This window comes from Patagioenas fasciata, chromosome 3, assembly GCF_037038585.1.
Source record: "Patagioenas fasciata isolate bPatFas1 chromosome 3, bPatFas1.hap1, whole genome shotgun sequence".
Classification (NCBI taxonomy): domain Eukaryota; kingdom Metazoa; phylum Chordata; class Aves; order Columbiformes; family Columbidae; genus Patagioenas; species Patagioenas fasciata.
Genome location: NC_092522.1, coordinates 91468750 through 91490840, shown reverse-complemented (window position 1 = coordinate 91490840; position 22091 = coordinate 91468750). Strand labels below are relative to the sequence as shown.

The window sequence follows — 22091 nt, the reverse complement described above, 5'->3', positions numbered from 1 at the left end:
GACTGGATAAAAGGAAAAGTTTCAAGCTGACTGACATCACTTGCATTCCTTGGAATTTGTTTTTTTGATGCTGACAATGAAGGAATTTGGGGGCAGGGGAAGAAATAAAATACCCAACTCTACTTTAGGAGTTTGCCACAAGGCTTTAGATGTACCAAGCAATCCATCTAATTTGGGAATACCTGACTGGACTATCATTAAGCTAACAGTTCTCTCAGATTTTGCTAATTCGACCAACACCCCCAAGGTCTGCAATTTTTTTTTTAAGGAGCTCTTGTTATGACAAAGTCATTCAGTGCTAGTTTTGGTACCACAGAGATTGTTTTGTCAAGCAATGATAACATGAGGTTCTTGAACGGTAAAGTAGATATCTCATGTCATTCAGCTCTCATGTTTGATTCCTTCAGATGATCTTCCCTGTCTGATCCAAAAGATCTCTAAAAATTTCCCTGCCCTGAATAAAAATACTGTTTCTCAGAAGTACGAGATGACTTATTGAGCAAGTCAATGAACGTCACAGCAGTTATCAGAATAATTTAATAGTGACTAGTCTAACGATGTTGCCAGCCGATCTGCCAGTTAGGAAACTGGGAGAAGACTGGCAGCTCTGTATGTAGTCATGCCCTCCGTTAGCAAACCAGACACTTAACATTTGCAGTTCTGCAGAGATGACTATGCAATCAAGTCTCATGACCTAGAAGCATCCCCCTGCCACCGCAATCACCTAAGAACACCTCTAATTTCCATCCATGTCTTTTGAAGTATCAGATGTGGAAGACTGGCTAGTGAAATACTCAGAGACTGTAGAGAGATGCCTTTGTTGCAAAGCTGGCTCATATGACCTATTCAATGGTTTGAGACAAACTGATTGCCAGATTTACAATTCCCCTTACCTCACACAGCAGGCAGACTTTCTCACAGGTATTTCTAACCTGAAGTACAGATTACTAGTTGCTGAAGATTTTCTGATACACATTTCTCTGACTCCAAAGACCTTAAAATGTATGTGATTTTTACTCTTTTTAGGTGTTTGTTATGCTGTACCCTTTAAATAAATATTTCAGTCTTTCAGGGGGTTGCTAATGTCACAGGCATTTGCAATTTAGATTCTGGTAGCTCTTGAATGAACTTGTCTTACAAAGAGCAGATGAGCTCAGCCTCTTCTGACCTTAAATTCCATGAAAACTATCATATCAATACATCCATCGTAAGCAGCAGTGGAAAGGCAACCTAACCACGCAATGAAAACATACACCCCAACCGCTAACAGTAAACAGCACTGAGTAACAAAGATCTGTACTCATAGCTTCAAGATGACTGACTTGGACCCTTCAACAGTTTAGTTGCAGAAATCAGTGCAGAGGGAATGATACTGAAGCTAGGTCAGTGCTGAAGGAGTCTAGGCTGCTCTCTCTCCCATTATGCTTGGCAGAATTTCCTCAGAGACTTTATGAACTACACTACACACTGCACATCTCAAAATCTTTCTTTAGGTTCAGAGGGACCTTCCTGGTTTGACTTTATTTCTAAATGTCCTTTTTTTGTGAGTACACCTATGACAGGTCTCTTCTGCCATTCCACTATGACTGAAGGCTGGAGGAAGCCCATTCGCCTACTCTGAGCATTCTCAACCATCCCTCATATTCTTTTGTAATTTTCTCCAGGAGACAAAGTCTGAATTGTACAACACATCATTACCTTTTTGAGGAAAAAGTTACACACAAAGATCCACTTAACATCAAGAAACAGATGAAAATACCTGTTGTATCCATCTTCCAGAAGAATTAATTTAGTGCACAACAAATTTGAAACCTGTGTATGGAAAAGTTCTATCCAGAAAGGCTGACAGTATTCAGTGCAATGGGCCAAGGCAGCATACAACATTGTATGAGATCAGGTGACTTCTGATTAATAATTAGTACTGCATAAATAAACCAAGTTCCACCTTGGTTCTATAGGCAGGAAACAGAGCACTAAAGGAAGGTCTCTGTCACCCTGTCTCTTATGCATGACCTCTGACAATGTAAACTAACACTCCAACTTCATGTGGATGAAGAATAAAAAGATGACACTATGAAATACAGCCAAATCAACAACTTGTTACACTTTAGACATTTAATCTTTGCTTCACTAAACTGAATAGGAATTTCTCTTGACTTCACTGGATCTTGCCCTTTACACAAATACATACTTCAATATGGCCTACATAAGACTGTACTAAAAGCAAAAAAGTTTAGAAAGGTTGCTGTGGCATAGCTGTGTAAAGCACAATAATTACCATGTTGAAGTAAGACCGGATTTTGACCCCTCTTGCCAAATCCCAAACTATGACATTTCCATCATGTCCAGCAGAGAAGAGAACTCTTGGATCAAATGGATGAGGTTCAAGTACGAAGACTTCATCTTCATGTCCCTGAAATTAAAGATACAAGATAACAAACAAGAGGATTGTCTCAAATACTTACCCAGCAATTCAATATTTTAACACTAGCAACCACAACATTAACCTATGAAAGTGTCCAACAAAGTATGAGAATTTTTTTTTTAGCAGTGTATCATACTCTTTCCAGTTGCAATTTTAGGTTCCTAATCAGTATGCCAAGTATGTCACCTTCACAACAAGTATGTCCTAATACTTCCACCATGATTTTAAAAGATTAGAGTCCACAACATTCAGTATTTTTGCTATTAATGCTCTGCAGATTTCAATTTGTTTAGGCAGAGCAGCAGTTAGCAACTTCATTTAGATCCATACAGAATCAAATATTGACTATAATTTAGAAACATCCCCAAAATTAATACTAAATTTTAAAGCTTTGCAAAAATATTTCCATCTCTAACAGAGTGCCTAGTTACCTAGAGTCAACCTACTTTCTCAGTTAAAAAAAGAGTATTCGATTTATTCTAGCTAGAAGACTATTTTTTTTGTATTCGTGGAATGATTAGGTTGCAGAAGCGTCTGTTTAAACAGGGTAAATTTATCCATGAATGGTATTTCAAAACGTTTGTCACATTAAATAAAGGTAAAAAGAAACAATTGTTTCCCTCTCTCCTTCAAGATAACACTTTAGGAAAAGAAGTCCAAGATTAGTTTCAGACATCTTGAAGAGAAATGGTTATTTGTAACTTTAGAGTTTTATTTTCTAATAAGCAGCTGAGAGACATCTCTATTACACTTCAATTATCTGAAAACATCTGGTAAGGCAGTTTTCAAACAGAAAAAAAGAAGGAGAAGGAGAATTTTGATGATGTATACATAAAATTTGCATTCAGGATTTATAAATCAAGATGGAAAACCTTACCATGAGAATATGAATGAGCTGACCAGTGAAAGAATTCCAAACTTTCAGAGTCATGTTATTTACTGCAGTTATAACAGAGTTGTCATGTCGGTCCCATGCCACCATGGTCACCTTGAGCTTTGTGATTTTATCTTCAACTCCTTGTAAACTTTGTCTAAAACAAAAGGGTAAAAGGTTTCAAGGCAATCCCATTTTGTCAAAATATTTTTATTTCCCTAACAAGTGCAAATACTTATGTATTTTGCTTAAGAATAGAAACATTACTACTTCTAGAAACTAGAGAAATGAAAGATATTTTCCATTATGTAGCACATACAACAACAGAAGAATTGTAGATGCTTATACAATGACTGCAGGGTCCTCTTAATGACTTAGAGCTAATATGTTTATCTGCTTTTCCAGAAAGTGCCCTCTGATACATGACTTCACCGAATTAAATTTGATAGCTGCATTATTTGTTGTGACATTTGAACAGCAAAAACCCAAACTGGTCAACCAGTGAACAGTGATTTGTCCTGGAGAGCATTTTTAATAAGTAGTTCTCAATATTGTGAGAAGTATTTTGGTATCTTTAAATGAGTTAAATTCTCAGGCTATATTTAGTACTATACCACCACCCTTACATCACTTTACTATGAGTAATAATGGCACTTAACCTTGCATATATTTTATTTTTATCCCTATGAAAACCAGACACTAGGCATCTGTAATATAATCTATAAGAATACTCCAAAATTACATTTTTATCAGTGCGGTTTAAAGAGGAATAACCACTGCATTCTCAAGCACATTAATTTTTAAAAAACATCAACCAAACTCAACAATAGCATGTTACCACCAAGTAGGCAGACAAAATATAAAATCTTCCATATAGTAAGCACTACAATACATTACACAATAGTATCTGTTGTAAAACTCAATATTAGAAAATGTAGTTATAGCCAGATTCCTTTCTAGACTCAATACAGAACCCAGGAGGCTTCATAAGCTGAATTCACTCTTTCCTTTTAGAGCAATTTCATTTTCTTCGATAAAATTGTGCTTGAGCAGAAACGATCAAATTTGGAACTGTACTTAACCCTCCAGTCAAAAGGACAAAACAGAATTCAGCTAAAGGTGCTTAACTGAAATGAGCAGTCGAGTTTCTCAAAGAAGTTCATCATTTGTGACCACAAGGAAGAAGAGCCCATTCCTGTTTCTCCCAGAATTAGTTAAAACTGAATTTTTACAGGCCGCATTTCAAGAGAGAGTAATTCAGTCTGTTCTCAAAGTGTCAGTGTTTTAGACACTCTTAAACAATAGTTTTAAATTTATGTTTTGTTACATCTGCCCATAACTAACAGATATCCTCTGATCTAGGCATCTAACTAAATTATAGTTTATTTAGCCTTCTCTTCCATCCCTGTCCTGGTCTTTCAGACATCTTTCCACAGGATTAAAAAAAAGGAAATGATTTCTGGAGTTTTGTTTTGTTGTTTGTTTGTTTGTTTGTTTTCTTTCTCTTAAATGTCATCCTTCAAACCACTCAGTATGATGAGTAAAGGAATAAAGGTTTACCCTCAAACTCATTATAAGTCTTTCTAATGTATGTCAGTTGGAAAACGTCTCCTCCATACCAAACTAAAGAGGTGCAAGTCACAATTTCCTAAGTGGTTCTCCATCTTCGAGTCTTCTTTCATGCTTGTTCTAGCGTAACGAAGTTTCCCGGACTTACAAAGCCATGTAAATTCTCACATTGTTTTAACAAATAAGACTCATTACATAGGAAGGGATTTATTTGCTCTGGCATGTGGTATGAAAAAACTCAACACTCCTTTTCTGGGCATGCAGATATCACAATAAATCTTAAAGTACTACTAAAAGGCAAGCAGTCTCAAGAACAGATCTGATCTGGTTTTCTTGCTCCAGAAATAAATACCTACGTAGAAAGCCAAATAAATTTGACCTTTAGTGGCTTTTAAGTATCTTTTAGTCTTTTAATCTAATTGAAATACTAGTGGAGCTACTATCAGGACATGTTAGTTTCCACAGCTGAATATGTAGTCAAATATTTATTTTCATTGGACTTCAAGAGCTAGACAGGCATACTGTGCATTTAAAGCAATAATAATTTAAGATGGCCTTCCCCTCACTTTCTTCTTTGTGCTCTCCTTTTTTTTTTAATAAATCAGAAAATTATATTAATGCCTTTCAAGTATCTGTCTGATAGCAAAACATTTTACATCACTTACCCTGCTGGGCGAGTAGCCATATCTAACAAAATGCTTTTCCATTCCCTTCGCTTAAATTGCCAGATTCGTGCTGTTCCATCACGGCTTCCACTCACAAATCTAACAAAAGGGAAAAAAAAGTTACTCAGAGATCAAAGGCAGATCTGTACAGAAAGGACATTTCAAAATTGATGTTCCAGAACTTAGAACTCAGAAAAGGAAGCTGCAAGTAAGAAGCTCAGTGTCAGAATGCTGTATAACCGGTTTGAGGTGAAAAACACTTCACGTACCAGCAAAACACTGAAAACTTGGAAAAACCAGAACCTGCTTCCCTATCCTGAGCCCCTTCCAAACTAGCTGGACTTTGACCTTTGGTGCACCTTGCAGAGTTGTGATGCTCTGGCACAGAGACACCATCACCCACGAACACTCTGAGAAACTGACCCTATCACAACACCAGGTAAAACTAAGGAAAAAATTTAAGGGGTAAAAATAGCTGAAGGGCCTGGAGAGCCCTGCAAGCAGAAGTACAGACATGATTTTAAGCAAAGCCTAGTCCAAATAAGTAGCAAATACTTATCTGAATAATTATCTCCCAGTTTGAGTTTCTCCCTCACCTTTTTCTTCCCCCTTTTTGGGTGCAGGGGTAGAAGGAGGAGAGGTGGAGGGAGCACAACGGAACTTGGTTTACAACTATTTATATCACAATAAAAGTATACATTAGAACATCAATTAAATGAAGTGTCAGAAACTTTATAACAAACTGAACTGTTTTCTTTAGCATCCTTCACATCCAACACCTAGAACTTAAAGTGAAACATTAAAAAACATTAGGCTAGTTAAGCAAGATATTGCTAGATCTAGTCTGACAGCTTTCCTGCACCCAGAAGTCACTTAACTGAAATAAGGTTTAAATATTTAAATATATCTAAAAACACCTGTATTTTATATGAGTATATACATACTTTTCTTAAGAAGAAATTTCAAGTATTTTTATACTCCTTAATTTTGACAAATTCAAAATACTTTGATCATCCATTACAATGAAAACAACTGTAAAACTGAAGTAGTAATATTATTAAACCAGAAGTGAGAATCCAATAGTTACAGATGATTTTACTAGATGAACCTCAAAACAGAAAGCATTTTTAATATCTACATCCAGAAACTGGTATTTACAAATGTCCACAAGATCAAAAAAACCAGCTCTGAATAAAGAGTGCACTTACCTGCTACTGCTATTAGAAAACTGAATGCTGTCAACTTTGTCCTATATAAAAAAGAGTAGCAAAAGAAAAAAAATTATCAAATATTATTCTGAATTATCCAGATTTATTCAAATTATTATTTTAACCAAATACATATGTAATTTTAAAGAAGTATTTACAGTATGAAACTCCAACTCTGATATCTTCTCTGGCTGACCTGATCCAAAGAAATAAACCCTAATGATGTGATCTGTACTCCCAGTGGCCAAAAACATTCCACCTGAGAAAACAAACAGATAAGTCTTAAGAAAAAATAGCATTCTAATAGTATTTCAGTATTTTCAAATGGCTGTAACATCAACACTTAAATTTATTCCCTTAAATTTATAGCCGAATCTCATTTCAGATACACCTGTAACTGACATTAAAGTTAAAAAAAAAAAAAATTTAGAAACTCAAAAGTTTAACTGGAGTTGAATTACCTCACATTGGCTGTCAGAGAAATACGCATCTGCAGATAGATCTGAAAGATCAGCTAAGTACAGCTATTTGCTTCAACTAAGCCCTTAGAAGCCTCAGTCTCAACAAAAAATTGAATGGAATTAAAGCTCTAGTACACTTTCTGAAAGTATGTTTCTGTCATTTTGATATTTTATGCAATTATTTATGTTGAATTCTTCAACTGCTAGCTCTGGAATTAATCACATACAGACCACGAGAACCCAGTAATCAACACCTTGTCCCAAATTCCATCTCAGACAAAGCTGACTCTCAGAATCACTCTGAGAAAAATGTATACATTGTGTTTTAGAAGACTTGTAGTCACAAGAGACTTACTTTCAACATTTTATATTTAACTGGTTTCAAGAATTTCCATATCACCAAGAACTAATGCATATATTCTGAATTTCTATTTTAAATATGTGGGTTTTTTTCATAGCTACTTTAACTCAATTCCACCTTATTAAAGCAATATGCTGCAGTAATTATACTACACTTCATTTTAACTCTTCAAATGACTTCTTCTATTGATAGAGAAAAGACAAAGGAAAAGAACAAAAAATTCTTTTACCAGCACTAAAAGAAGAACAGATCATTTGGACTCCAGGCCGAGGGCGTTCTGTAAACTTTGTTGGCCTTGGACTACAAACAAAGAAACAGTTAAATGATTTCCTAATAGAACTTCAAAAAATAAGTTAGTATCTTAGAAATAAATCACAGAAGGACAAAATTAAATATGAAGGAACAGATGGCTGCCCAACTATAAACAATTTCATGTGACTGTGCTTCATGATTGGATCTTTAGGAAACTAAGACATTGAGATGGACTAAGTAATCCATGTATCAAGGCGAGTTGTATCACAACTTCAATCCCATTCCCATCTCTCCTCTAATATTGCTATACAAAACACTCTTCTTAAGTCATCAGCAAAGTAGAACAGAAGACACTAGCTGTCCAGAATGTTCAGTTTTAAACCGCTGAGTGAACTGCAACTCTGTTTTGTCCTGCAGCACACTGCAGCTTTCACAACAGAGAAACAAGGCCTGGTGCTCTCCATAGAAAACAAATTTAAATAAATGCAGAGTTTCACAGTATTAGAAGACATATATTATTTGTGGGCTAGTTTCAAATAGCCCCCAAAGAATGTCAGGCTAGTGGTTAGAAATTTGTAAGGAATTTAACTTAATGGCCTTGTGCTTCATTTTTGGCTTTTCAAAACCTGGTGTGCAAGCACAACTAAAGCTTCGATGAATTTTATACACTATAACTGTGTATAAAAACAAAACAAAAAAAATCAGATCTGGTTCTTCAGTCATTACTTCAGTTCTGCTCATGCACTGCAGCAACCTCAAATCAGTAGGTGGTCTTGCATAGTATGCCATCTGCAGTCTTCAAAGAATAAGCTTACTAGAGCACAGCAGTGTTACACCCACAAGTGTCATCACTAAAGATTTGTCTTTACATAAAATAATGAATATTCATAATTTATCCATTTTTTTAAAGCAAAATGGTCCATATAATTCATTTCAGCTGAATGCAGATGCATGAGACCTTTCTCCACTAATCAGCTATTACTATCTCAAATAAAGTAATAAGCCTTAAACTTCAGGGGGTGCCTACACACAAAACAAAGTAATAAAAACTAGGAATACCACAAGAAATCTTTCTACAAACTGTCCATTCAGTATAGGCTGTCTCTGTGAACCTTCCTCTAGGAGTTTTAAGGTAACTCCCGGCAGACTCCTAACAAGGAAACTTCACAATAAGTTACACTAAACAAGACAAAGATCCACTCTACAGAACAGTTGAAACCCTTCTTAACTGAGATACTAACATAAAAAGAACTATCAGATGATTCAATATGCAGCTTACATAATTTGGAGCAAGTGTAAATAGATAAATAGGCTGCTCTTTTCTTCCACTGTGGTTTGTGAACTCTGCCTTTGGAGATAGGACAACTGCAAAATAGAGCAAGTATGCACTTACATTCTAGTTTGAATAACCAAATTAAATTCTCCAACTTATAAGGCGCTAATGTCTGTTATTTTTTTTTTCAGATTAAGTGCCTTCTGCTTAAGAAAACCACACTGATGACAATTAAGAATCAACACCTTGTCCAAAACAGGAACATCAAAATCATCAGCATGTGTTTTTCTTAAGTTTTTTCCCTCTTTTTAAAATTATGGGGAGGAAAAAATAGAAAAGAAACAAAGCAACATTCTAAGCTCCTCTACCCAAAACTGTGAGACAGTTCTGCTGCCTTGTTCATATGGTCTACCAATAACAGACTAACACTGGAAACTTGTGATCCAAACAGGTGGCAGAAGAATAACAAGAAAACTTAAGCATCTCTTTCAGAGATACATAAGCAAATATTTTGCAGTGCAACTAATTTAACTTGGATGCACTGACTAGTTGTAATAACTCTCCCTTAAATTTGAGACAGATTATTCTTCAATTTCTGATGACCCAAGGCTGATTTTTTCTCTCTTATACGTACTGTCAGCTGATACAGGATCTGACTCATGTGCTTTATACCATCATCCAGAATAGCAACAGGGAGAGTAAATATCAAGAAAAGTCATGATTGCCTAAATTTTTAATTGATTTCCCATCTTGTTTGGGCCACGTTCATTGACTTCCTTACCTGCAGCAACAACCAACCTTACTGTTCTTCTATTTGGAAACCAAATTAATCTACCTGGAATATTACTGCTTTCAGGCATACATGAGAAGGGCCTGGTCTTTTGGTCTTGCTTGAAAGCTCCCATTTCTCTTTCCTGGGATGGGAGTGGTGCTGGAACCCAGATAGAGGGCAGCAAGCTCAGAGCCTGAATAACTGTGGTAAGGATCTGATTTTCTCTGCCAGCTTTCCTCCTTTTCAGAGATACTGATCAGAAGCAAGCCTGTATTTTTTGCTACAGCGACAAAAGGACACTTCCCACCCCACCAGTTATTCTCTCTTCCAGATGGCCTATACATCATGTTTTAAAAAATAACCTCACAAAGGGCCTTATGAAAAACATTAACATTAATCTTTCCTTCCTGTGATGCTTTTATATTGCTGGCACTCGTTTTCCCCGGCACATTACTGAACCGATGTAGAGGGAACTTGCCATGTTTCTGCAGTTCTGGAAGCAGATTCAGATCTAAAGGTCTAAGGAAGTACAATCACCCCATGCAATGACAACCACAGTTCGAGACGTTTACAATTAGCACATTAAGTAAAACTTCCTGTGACTAACAAATTCCCCTGAACCAATATACTGTTCAATTCAGGAAAGTTACATTAAGACTTTTCTGGGTGTTCAACTATTTTGCTATTTTAAATGACACGGTTAGGTTCCAGTCCTAAAATACGTATCTGTTTCTTATTTAGACTTTATCATATTTTTATCAAGCTTCAGTTTGGATCAAAAAGCATTAGTTACTTCAAATATATAACAGCTCTACTAAGTTCAAACAAAAATCTAAGACAAGCATCCTGCCTCCAAATTAGGCAAAACTGGATGTGTAAGAGCAGAAAAAGCACACAGCGATGTCCCTTAATATCTTCATATAATGCATAATACCCTGTGTCGAGGAGTTTCATAACTTAACTGCATGTTTTGTAAAAAAACATCTATTTCCAATTTGGAATTGGCTACCTTCATTTTGAACTCTCTAGTACAATAACAGCCAACAAGCAATTACGCATCCTATGCCCTCCTCCAGACACTCATGACTGTACGTGTCTCATCGACACGCATTCATTTTTTTCCAGACTGAAGAAACACAGCTTAAACAGTTCCACTGCCTTCTCAAACACAACTTATAAAATACTTCCAGAACAGAAGGTAAAGATGGTACAAATTCCAGTCTCAAAATCTACTCCGCACTCTGTCATGCAACATGAATCACGTGTATGACTCGGGTTACCAGACCACTTCCTTGTTGTGCTGCATGAGCTAAGGAACTATTCTGTTTTCTCAGTGCCGCTGTCTGATCACGTCTGCTGCAACTACTTACGCATGAAGTCATTACTCAAAAAACTTTTATTCCTTTAATATTTGCTGAGTGCACCTCACTGAAAATTTTTATTCTACTGTTTACCTATCACCATAGAAAGGAATTAGTTGAGAATCCCCTACCATAACCAATGCCACCTTTCTCAGTCCTTAAGCTTCACCTCAAGACAAATCCCACCCAACCCCATGATTCATCCAAACATTCATGATTTCTAAACATTCATCTCCAAGTTCCTATATAGGACAATCCACTTAAGTCTCATGGATTCCACTATTATCAAATGACAGAATTTGTTTCAAAATTCAGTTCCATAGACTCAAACTTTACTTAGGAAAATAAGAAAAAAGAAAGGAAAAAAGAGAGAGAGAGAAGCATGTGGGCTCAAAAGGTTTACAAATCAGGCGGATTTCATCTTGTCAGCAAGAGCTCAGACTTCAGAGATCTCAAGAAAAACAACGTGGTAGCAACTCCTTCAGACATTAAAAACAAGCATGTAAGCCATCTCCTCCTCTCCTCCGTAAGAAGAGTCTTTCTTTGATTACAGCATGCAGGAGCAGCAGAGGACTAACAGCCTGAGAAGCACTTTCATCTGCAGTACTGAAAACAGCCAAAACACTCAGAGCATCAAAATAGTGAAGGTCCAGATAACTAGAGGAGTATCTAGGCAAATGTACCTACAAGCCCTGCATAATCTTGGCACAGTGCAAGAAAGAGATTCTAACAGCAATTCCAAAACTGTAAGAAAACAGAACCTGCCTGCTACAAGAATATACCTGTAAGAACACATCCTATCCCCAAAGCTAAATCACTAATGATTACTAAAACAACTATTTCCCATTGTAAGCTACAGGTGTTTTGTGATAAAGGAAAAGGAGCAAAAAGCATTTGAAAGCCATTGAACAAGTTAATTTTCAAAAGTAGCTCTATTTGAGGGTCCTGACAACATTTTTGTCTTATACCTTGAAGGTAGAAACATCAGGCTCAACTTCAGCCACAAATAAACAGCTGCCCAAGAATTCTGCCTCCTGCCATGCTACAGTAAAAAGCAACTATGAAAAAGGCAATACAGATAAGAAAATAACAAATATCAAAACTACCCTAACCTAATTTATACTAGAGCATTACTGTCTCCTATAAACCCCTGGATTTTCAGGTTTAAATTGCAATAATTTTATCAACGTAATTTTCATTTTATTTAGGATTAAGAGATGAGAACCAAGAAAGCACCAACTTTGACATCATATTACAAAAAATCATTAGACTTTTAAAATAAATGTTAGAGATACAGCAAAACTGGGTATAGAGTTATTTACTTCACTCCACAAAATGCTATATGATCAACTTAGTCCTTAAAAGATAAGCAAGCAAGCTATAGCTACATCAGAAATAGATCATATCCAACAATCACATAGTGAACCAGCCAGTGATAAGTTTTGTTTTAGTCAAATTTTTCTCCAACATTTGTACATCATTCTTAATTACAAATAAAGAGATAGCAACAAATAAAATAGCAACTAACTTTATTTTAAGGGTGCCAGCATCCCACAGCCAAAAGCATATTGTTCCATCTGCCCCGGTTGAAGACAAGTATCTCTTTGAGCCACTGCACAGTGGAGAGAACTGGAGGTGTGAGGGAAGAAAAAGAAAAGGTCTCCTGTTAATCTGTTCCAGCTGCGTCAAGAAGTTCCTCAAGTCATTGACTTCTCCCAAAGAAAACAAACAAACAAACAAAATCTAGTATCAAACCATACTTCAGAAAAATAAATTGCAATGAACACTAAAATAACATGATACTGCTCAGCGTCACTCTTCCCTCAGAGCAACCCTTCTGGGTTCCTTGCCAAAGCACTCTGGGTTCTCCCTCCCCACTATCCTCGTTGTGCAACAGCATGTAACTCTCATCAGAAAACAGCCAAAGTATTCACCACTGACTGCAGTTCTTACTCAATGTACCTGAGCTCAGAAGTACAGCCTATAAAGGACTGACACTTCAAAACAAAACTGCCCACATGCATCATGCAATTTTATTTAGCAGGGATTATGTCTGGCATTTTTCAAGGGTCAGGCATTTTGACAATAAACACATATTATTTCACAATGCGTACTGTGAAAATTCCTTCTTGCTTCACTGGCTTAAGTTGCCAGGCAAGCATTTTTATTACATAGAACATTCTCAGGTGGTTCTTTTTTCAGTCAAATATGCATTTTTTTATTGCTCAGGTGAGTTCACAAAGCAAAAACCTACCTGCAATGATGTTATAGATGCACTGTGGCCCTGCAGAACTGCTAAGGGTGCACAAGTTCGAAGGCACCAAACTCTGATCATTTTATCACAGCTTCCAGCAGCTATCATGGTGTTTTCATAGTTCACTGCCATATCAGATATTTCAGCTGCATGTCCTCTCAGGGTTGCCAACAACCTTCCATCATCTGTTGCCCAAATTTTTACAAGGCAATCATCTGATCCCTAGAAATAAGGTAGAAATAATTTCAACCACACTATTAGCTGTTTTGATGTTACAGTTAAAGTAACACAATGAACTGAAAAACAGAACCAGCGGCACACACAGATAAATATTCCCTTTCCATGCTTTTAAGTTTTTCACACTACATTCAAAACACAACATGAGATTATGCTAACTCTCGATGGTATATACAAAGCATGACGCATTTATAATAACGATCACAAACCCTACAGCAAGTTGGATTTATGCTCTTCAGTAAGACACTTTTTCCAAAACGCCAGCACAAACTGAAGAAGCTGTTGCAATACATTAAAATGAAAATTTACGTTAAACATGAAAATGAATTATGAATTGGTACTGTGTTTGGCATGTAGCGTTATACCCACTTACATTCCTTATCTTTCTAGTTTGATCTTCATGCCCTACCAGCATTGTTAGTAACACTGTAACAGCTGCTTGCCTGTGTGCAACAAATTCACAGCCCCAGCAAAAATTTCAGAACTCAGCCCTTCATTTTTCATCACATTTCTGCACTTCCCCTAAAAGTCTCAAAGTCTTTGCACCTCACTGAACACAACGACCTTTGAACGCTTCATGGAGACACTGACAGAGAAGATCTGCTATAAACACTTCATTCATTTGCTTAGGTTCAGAAGCAATACAAAGCTCAGTGTTGGGTTTTAACATCTGGAGCACCAATCTACCGGACACTCACAGGAGCCACAGCACATTACAATGTGACACCATCGTTATAAAATTTCACCTGGCTTTTTCCTCTCCATTTACTTACAGTGCCTCTGCACAAGTTTATCTAGTATTTATTCTTTAAAAAAGTCAGAAGGCAGGGCAATACTATGATCCACCTTTTATAAAAAAAGGTATCCAAAGCACAGGGACCAACAGCAAGATTCTTAAAAGACTGGTAAGCCTTCAGTGAATGTAAGCATCTAACAATAAATCTTAAAAATATTTAGAGGCTATGACCCTATTGTCAACATTATAGCTTTTGTAAACAGGTAAATGACATATTTTCCTTATTTAGTACACTCTTTGGTCTATATTCACGGAACTATAGAAGTCTCACAGTGCCATGGTTTAATTTAGCTACTGTTCTGGGCAGCCCAGTCCCAGGACACCAACACCCAGCTTGGGAAGTTCTCACCAACACAGTCACTATGTGTGAAACAGAGCTGTCCCACCGGACAGCCAGGCAAACGCTACAGGAAACACTTTCAACAGAAACCCAGACACATCCTGCAGTTAGTGGAATGCATTAAAGGATCTGGAAAGCTTCTTTGTTTTTTTTCTTTTTAAAATAAATATTAGCCTGTTTACATATGTTAATGCTGATGAACAGACAACTTATTTACTCGTTTCCTTAACTTCTTTATGTTGTTAGTACCTAAAAACTCCTCAGTTCTCTACTTGAAAAAGGTAGCTACATTTTACTCAAACACTAGTTCAGATTCAAAACTATTATCTGGGAGAAGGAGGAGAATAGCATACCTGCAGTTCCTCCCACCTCTTGCCATCCTGGCCTGCCCCTCCTGAAGACCCTGTATCCGTCCAGGGCAGCCCCCCAGCCCTGTGAGTTATCCCACCCCACCCCACCTGTTGGGTCCCAACGAGATCATAGCCCTGCAACTACACACAGAATTCCAATTCCTCCGGCTTTTCTCCACAGCGCATGCATTACTGTACAGGCACCTGGTCAGGCTGATTTTTCAAAGTGTGAAAGCTTTCCCCATAATGCACTTCTTGAGCTGTGTGTGTACACTTGGGATGGGCACCCCCCAGCTCCTTTTGTTGTTTTCATGGTTTCTCCTGTCTACAACACCTCACCTTCTTCACTTACCCACCTGGTTTACTACTTCCTCACATGATTGGGGTTTGTTGTATCCCACATCTTTCCTGCTGTAACACTCTACTCACCATGTTGGTTACTCTGTTAAGAAAGATGTTTTTGCCCCATATTTGCCTCTTATCCTCTTCCTTTTCACATCTCTCAGTATCCACACCAAAAAAGTTTCCTGTCTCCTGCAGGCTTTCAGCACCTCCACAAGTTAGAATCACCAAAGCCCTTGATACAGTTATTTTAATGGGAAGTTACTCTGTTAACACAGTTGTAACAGGATCCAAAGAAAAAAGTACCCCATAGACAAAACTGTGTAATGATCAAACCACCTCTTCGCTTTTACACTACAAGTTCCATAGTGTGCTAGAGCACCTTACTGAGAGTCATTGTTTTCCAAAGCTTTGGACAATGTGACAAGCCTCCTGAGGATTAATCTTCAATTTTTCCAATATCCCTAGGGCATTTTCATTAAAAGAAATCAGGGCAGTCTAGCAGCAAGTACAACACAAATTCTGTAACTTCTCTTAATTTCATCTAAGATAAGACTTCAGCAGTCATTTTAACCACAACACAGCAACCTAAGTATATATTAATCCAATTATTTGCCGTGAATCTCAAAAGTCCTTCTGAATTACCTCAGAATTCCTTCAGAACGTATCCTCACAAAACTGTAACAAGTGTTTGCAGTCTTTGCGCTCTGCCCCATCATGTCAGACTTCATTAATATGAAAACCAAGTGCTCAGGACTCTAACTTCGTTACTTCTCTTATTGTCTCAAAAATCTGTATCAAACCCTAGAAATGGCCATTTCCTTTTAGATCACTGACTTTTTTTAAAATTCATATCCATTGAACTAAGACTCAATAAATGAACCTACTATGCATCTTATTCTGCCTTTATTGCTGTATTTAGCTCAGCTCAAATACTTAAATAAAAAGAAAGTAAACCACCTTCAGGAATAGGTTTTAATTAATAGGCATAACTTGGGACGTCCAAGATGCACACCTACCCAGAACTTATACAAGAATAAAGAAGATTCAAAGATCTCTTATAGTCATTCAACTGCATTTAAATGTAGTTGAATGCTTTTGAAAAAGGCTCCAAATCCCATTTATATTAAATACATTGAAATAGACACTGTGTTATTTGTTGAAAAAAGAGAAGTTTAAATTATTAGCTCAGTCACAGAGTGGTTTTGACAATCACATACACACAGGCTAATTTCACTTATAGCTCAATTTTTTTGCTTCTACTAAGTTGCTGAGAAGCTAAGCAGAAGGAAAAAGGAAAAAGTTGGTAAACAAGCTCAGTAACACACACTTCCAAATCAATCCCAAGGAACAAGTTAACATGGGTTTACAACAGAACAAGCAAACTTGCTGTTTAGAGCTTTATGAGCAGGGAACCCTTTTTTCTCTAAACTCTGCTTATAAAGCTCTAAGCAGATTCAGTTTTAATCCCTTTGCTTCTTTAAAACAAACATCCAAATGTTCTTACAAAGTGCTCCAATTTGTTTGTTTTTTTCCCATGCTACTCGATTAGTAAGTTGCCGTAACTGTTCCTGTGTTTCTAGATTCTGCATCTAAAGCTTCGAAAAACTTCAAACACTATATCTACTTGATGCAATTATTATCTGAAAAATAGTACCAGCTCATTCTGTTCCGTTGTTATAATGTGAGCATGAAGAATCTTGTGTATTCTTCTAGAAAGCGCAGTAACCACCAAAAACCCCAAGAAGTGGAAGAGACAAAGAGGGTGAGCATGTGTACATGTAAAACTGATGCTGACAGATAGCAGCCTCACCACTCAAGAGACATCTGAAAGTAGAGGAAAGGAATAGAGAAACTAAAACTTCCAGAACACTTTAGGGGGTAGAAATCACTCACACGTGGATTAATCTCTTTGTCAAAGCAGTAGATGCATGAGAACAGAATCAGGCCATTAATATTAATTGCATCATAGTCTAGAAATCTCAAACCACTGGTCCCGTTTTCCTTGGAGCTAAATGAATTAAAAAAAAAAAAAACAACACACACACACACCCCCCAAACAAAAACAAACCCACATACCCAAAACACACATCACCTCTGTCTACAGAACTATCTATAATACCTAAAACACGCTTCCACAATTCTCACATTGTACAGATCAATGTTATGAATAAGCTACTGACTTCACAGTAAGCTTACAGTCTGCTGTCATTTTACTGGATGAACAGATTGCTTAAAGTACAGAAAAAATTAAAAAAAAAAAAAAAAAGAATAAAACATGCAATAAACAAAACACTGCATTATGAGATCCCTAAAATGCTGCTTGCAGAACGCAACTGATGGAGAACAATCTGCACACCAACAACAAAGATGTAAAATGGTCATGACGAAAAGGTAGTTCTGGGACCTAATGCCACCTGGACGGTCCTCAGAGGTCTATTTAACAACAGCAAACCACAGAAAGAAGATCAGCATAAAAACAGCCTTATCCCTACCAGCTGGCTATAGCATAGCCACAGAGGCATGTGTTGTACACCTCCGCTGCCAAGAAAAATAACTGCTAGCAAGTCTCAACAAGAAAAAAGGAAAATTAAAAAAGGAGAAAAACAAGGCAAGAAAAGAAAATATACTAAGGTGAAATTGTAAACTCTGCAGCATCTTGGCAAGATAATGTTATTAGAGTTCAATTCAGAGGATTCCACCTGAATTGAATAGGACCATTCCCAACTCTTATAATACTGTTGCAGTTCTACTAGCAAGGGCATTGGCTTATCCAAAACTCACATTTCCAACTTTATGTCTACAGCTGCTATGAATTATGTGCCCATTAAGAATCATTTGTCAAAAGTGAATCCTAGAACAAGTTCAGCACCACGAGAGAGCTGATGACAGCATTGCCAAGGTATGGAGTAAAACTGGTTCACTTTCCTACCATTACAGAGACTTGGGTGAAGCGAAACTGCCAAGAAATAAATTAATTTTGGGTTGGAAATCTTACACAACATTGTTTATTATTCCCTAGAAAGAATAATCTCAGAGGAGAGAATATGATAAAGGTGGGGGAAAAGGAGATAGCCACCTTTCTTTGCAGTCAGAAAGTTATAGTAAGTAGTGCAGGAACCAGAAGAGGCAATGCCTGATTCTCGTACCCTGCCTGGGTTCTAGAAGTCACGCTTTTCAAGAGATCCAGAATACGCAGTCTCAGAAATAACTACATTTTTTTCACTGATGGCTAATATGTCTTTTAACTGTACCTTTGTAAGTAAAGAGAATGCCTTAATTGCAGTTATTTAAAAAAAATTACCAAGACAACAGTTTGTATATTAAGAATTTTTTTGTATATTCAGAAAAAAACACACACAAAAAAACAACACAAAAACAGTAAGAGGTCGATCTTCAGAAATCTTGTGAAATCCATAAAATAATATAAAAATGAAGTAGGCAAACTAAGAGCACATTCTTCCTAGTAAAGATAACATCTCCCAGAAGAGTACGCCTCAAAAACGTGCTGAGATCACTGTCTTTTCCTTTTAAATTAAACCAGAGCATAAACAGAACTTGAATTTAGAGGCTTTCAGTCCTTCAGAGGTTAGGAAGGAAAGGTAACAGTTATGATGCATCTTCTACAACATATTATATTACATCATATCATTAACAAATCTAAACCAACCTTTTTTCTAGTTAATGTCACACTGAATGCAGGAGGTTGTAGAGTAAAACTGTAGAATAATAAATATTCCCTATTTACACATGCAAATTTAGATGCTGCCAACAGACGTGGAATGAAGTTTGACTTACTTCTGATTATAAACTCCTATTCCTACTCACTACACTTTTTTTTTTTTTTTTTAGAAATGGCAGTAGTCCAGATCAAAAAGAATTGGCACCATTCCATTATACAGACACAATTACAACAGGGCAGTTCATGGCGGTTTATCCACTGACTACATCATGCCAGCTACAGCAACTTGGATTTCACTGGAATGTCAAACATAACCCTTTGGTTTTCTGCTTCCCAACGACCACTTACACATCTACACAAAAAACACTGAATCTACCTGAGAATGTTGATGTAAGAAGTTCTGCCCCAGTCCCTCCAAAATGAAAATTCACCAGCCACAATTCACTTCTGTGGACACTATTTAAATCTAGATTGAAGTAAACATCATCTAAACTGGGACCTTTTTCAAGCAATCATACCAGCACACCGCACTGTATCTGTCAGCAAAGGATGGCCAGCAAAGCTCTGGAGTGGCAGAAGTAATATTGCTCCCCCTATTTTATTTCAGGTTCTTCTCCTTTGGTTTTGGAAACAAACTGCTGTTACGGTCAAGAGAATTCTCTCTCCTTAATCACTTTTAAAGGGCAAGGGCATGGAACAAGGAACGATCGTTGCAGAGGCACTCAGAGGAAATTTAGAATATCCCTGGAAGTGGAAAGATTTGAGGAATGTGAGAAAGTTTTAGGAAAATTAAAAATCAGAAGACCTTAGCAAGGAGTTTTATGCAGTTCATCTAGGAAACACAGTTTTTATTTAGAGTTGAACAGGATGAGCATCGGCAATTTTTATACTTGCACAAATAAAAATTTCTAATCCATTCTGCCATGTCACATGTAAAATAAACCCACAACAAAGATCTCTTTTCCTGATAGGTTAACCATGCATAAACTACAGGAGATAAGAATTTAATGGCTATGACTGGTGAGGGATTTAGCTTGCTGATGAAAGCTAAAGAAATATTAAGAAAGTCTGTGCTATGCCTGAAGATAACAAGTGAACAAATAAACAGAAGTCCGTTTAAAACACTAAGTGTCTCATTCCTGCAAGCACACATCCCTCTACATGGGCAAAAGGGTGAAATACATTTAAAACCGCCTTGAAAGAATTTTGTAAGTTAGGACTGCAATACATAAAGTAGAACTCAACTGCACTTCCATCTGCATTGTCCAAGTTGTCTGCCATGAGATTAGAGAGGACACAATCAAGGTCCTGGATCCGCAAAAGTATCAATTACATCCATCACTTGTGAGAAGGCAATAAATGCAACTAAAGTGTCCCAGACAGGTACAAACTGTGTGTTTACAAGATCTTTGCCCCTATAAAAATTGACTACTTACCAAGAAATCCAAATTACACTGACACCTGTTTTCACGATGCCCATTCCTTGGGAAACTTGCAATTTCAGTACCGATTTTCAACAGCCTACATATATATATATGTGTGTGTGTATATATATATATATCTATATGTATATTTTTTTTTTACAAGCAACGGCGAAAAAAAAACCAGTTACAAATACTAAGAACACCATACAAAAAAGAAGTCCCTAGGATGTCATAAAGACAATTCCTTATGAATCATCATTTGTTAGAACACATCATGTGAACTTTCAGCTTTCTAGCTGAAACAACATGCTGTACCAAATCTAAGTATATCAGACTGTTAAACTTCAGAGTCATGCTTTAAATTTAACAAAAGTTACAGAACAGAGTCAAAATAATATTTAATTACATATTGATTGCCCTCTCTGACTTCCCAATCAAATTCTGTGGTGGTGGTGCATTCTTTCGCTTATGTTTTTGCTAGAAAAAACAAGTCCAGAAGAAACAATCTACATAAGGTAATGCCTTTCTACTGAAAATAACCTGTGTTTTCTGACTGAACTACAAAGATCAGCAATCACCATCACATCTAGCTTTAAAAAATGTATGCCAAAACTATTTTAGCATGCAAATCAGCCTGGTTATTAAAAAGCATATTTGACAGTAACAGGAGAAAAGTATTTATCTGCTCTTGATACAAAACATCAGTATATTTAGACATACAGACTCGAAAAAAAAAATTATACTTACAGTAAATATCCGTCTGCCAGTCCGATCAAAAGTGACACAGTATACAGAAGATAGGTGTCCTAAAATTCGTTTGTGCATCTTCATGTGTTGATAGACTGCAGTTGGAACAAGGCGTTCAAGTCTGTATTTTCCATTTAGCTTTCTTGAAAACAGGGTATCCACTACCAAATGGGGAAAGAAAAAAAGATACAGTATTTGTATTAGGTTCATAAACTAAAATGCTTCTCCAGAAGGGAAAGTTTATTTCAACACTGGACCGCTTGCTGTATGAACAGCTTTCTACAGTAATTGTCTCATTTTGTCATAGTTAGGGAAAAACTTATATAAAAGTAGCCTACAATACAAATGTACAAAAAAGTACCAAACTGCAATGCAGAGCATAAAGATGCAATACAACTTTCAATGCCCAAATGTATGCTTTTCACTTTATACCTAGTGTGAGAAATTCAGGACTGAGTCAGTTTCCACGGAGGAGTAAACTACCTCAAATTTAACAAGCATAAGAGCTTCCACAGTGCTATTACCTGAAGATCAGCAAACATTCAAACCTTCTCCACAGCAACCAGTTTTTTGTGGTCTACACAGCCAAACATTTATCCATCACTTGCAAACCAATTTTTTTTTTTTTAAGATATTGTTACTCACTACAGCTAAACAAACAAACAAACCAACCAAACAAAAATGTACATGCATACTTA

At 36.7% G+C, this 22091-nt stretch overlaps 1 protein-coding gene across 2 annotated transcripts in view; it reads right to left on the bottom strand.

Annotated features, from left to right (window-relative positions):
* Positions 1-22091, bottom strand: part of PHIP (pleckstrin homology domain interacting protein) — a 106955-nt gene that overhangs the window by 65619 nt on the left and 19245 nt on the right. For both annotated transcript variants that reach the window (XM_065833506.2, XM_071806844.1), the window contains exons 7-15: positions 21394-21554; positions 13476-13697; positions 12750-12850; positions 7793-7863; positions 6900-7000; positions 6742-6782; positions 5534-5632; positions 3303-3456; positions 2279-2413 (exon numbers count right to left, since the gene is read on the bottom strand). In XM_065833506.2, coding sequence (XP_065689578.2) covers positions 2279-2413; positions 3303-3456; positions 5534-5632; positions 6742-6782; positions 6900-7000; positions 7793-7863; positions 12750-12850; positions 13476-13697; positions 21394-21554 — 1085 coding nt within the window. The remainder of the gene's footprint in view (positions 1-2278; positions 2414-3302; positions 3457-5533; positions 5633-6741; positions 6783-6899; positions 7001-7792; positions 7864-12749; positions 12851-13475; positions 13698-21393; positions 21555-22091) is intronic.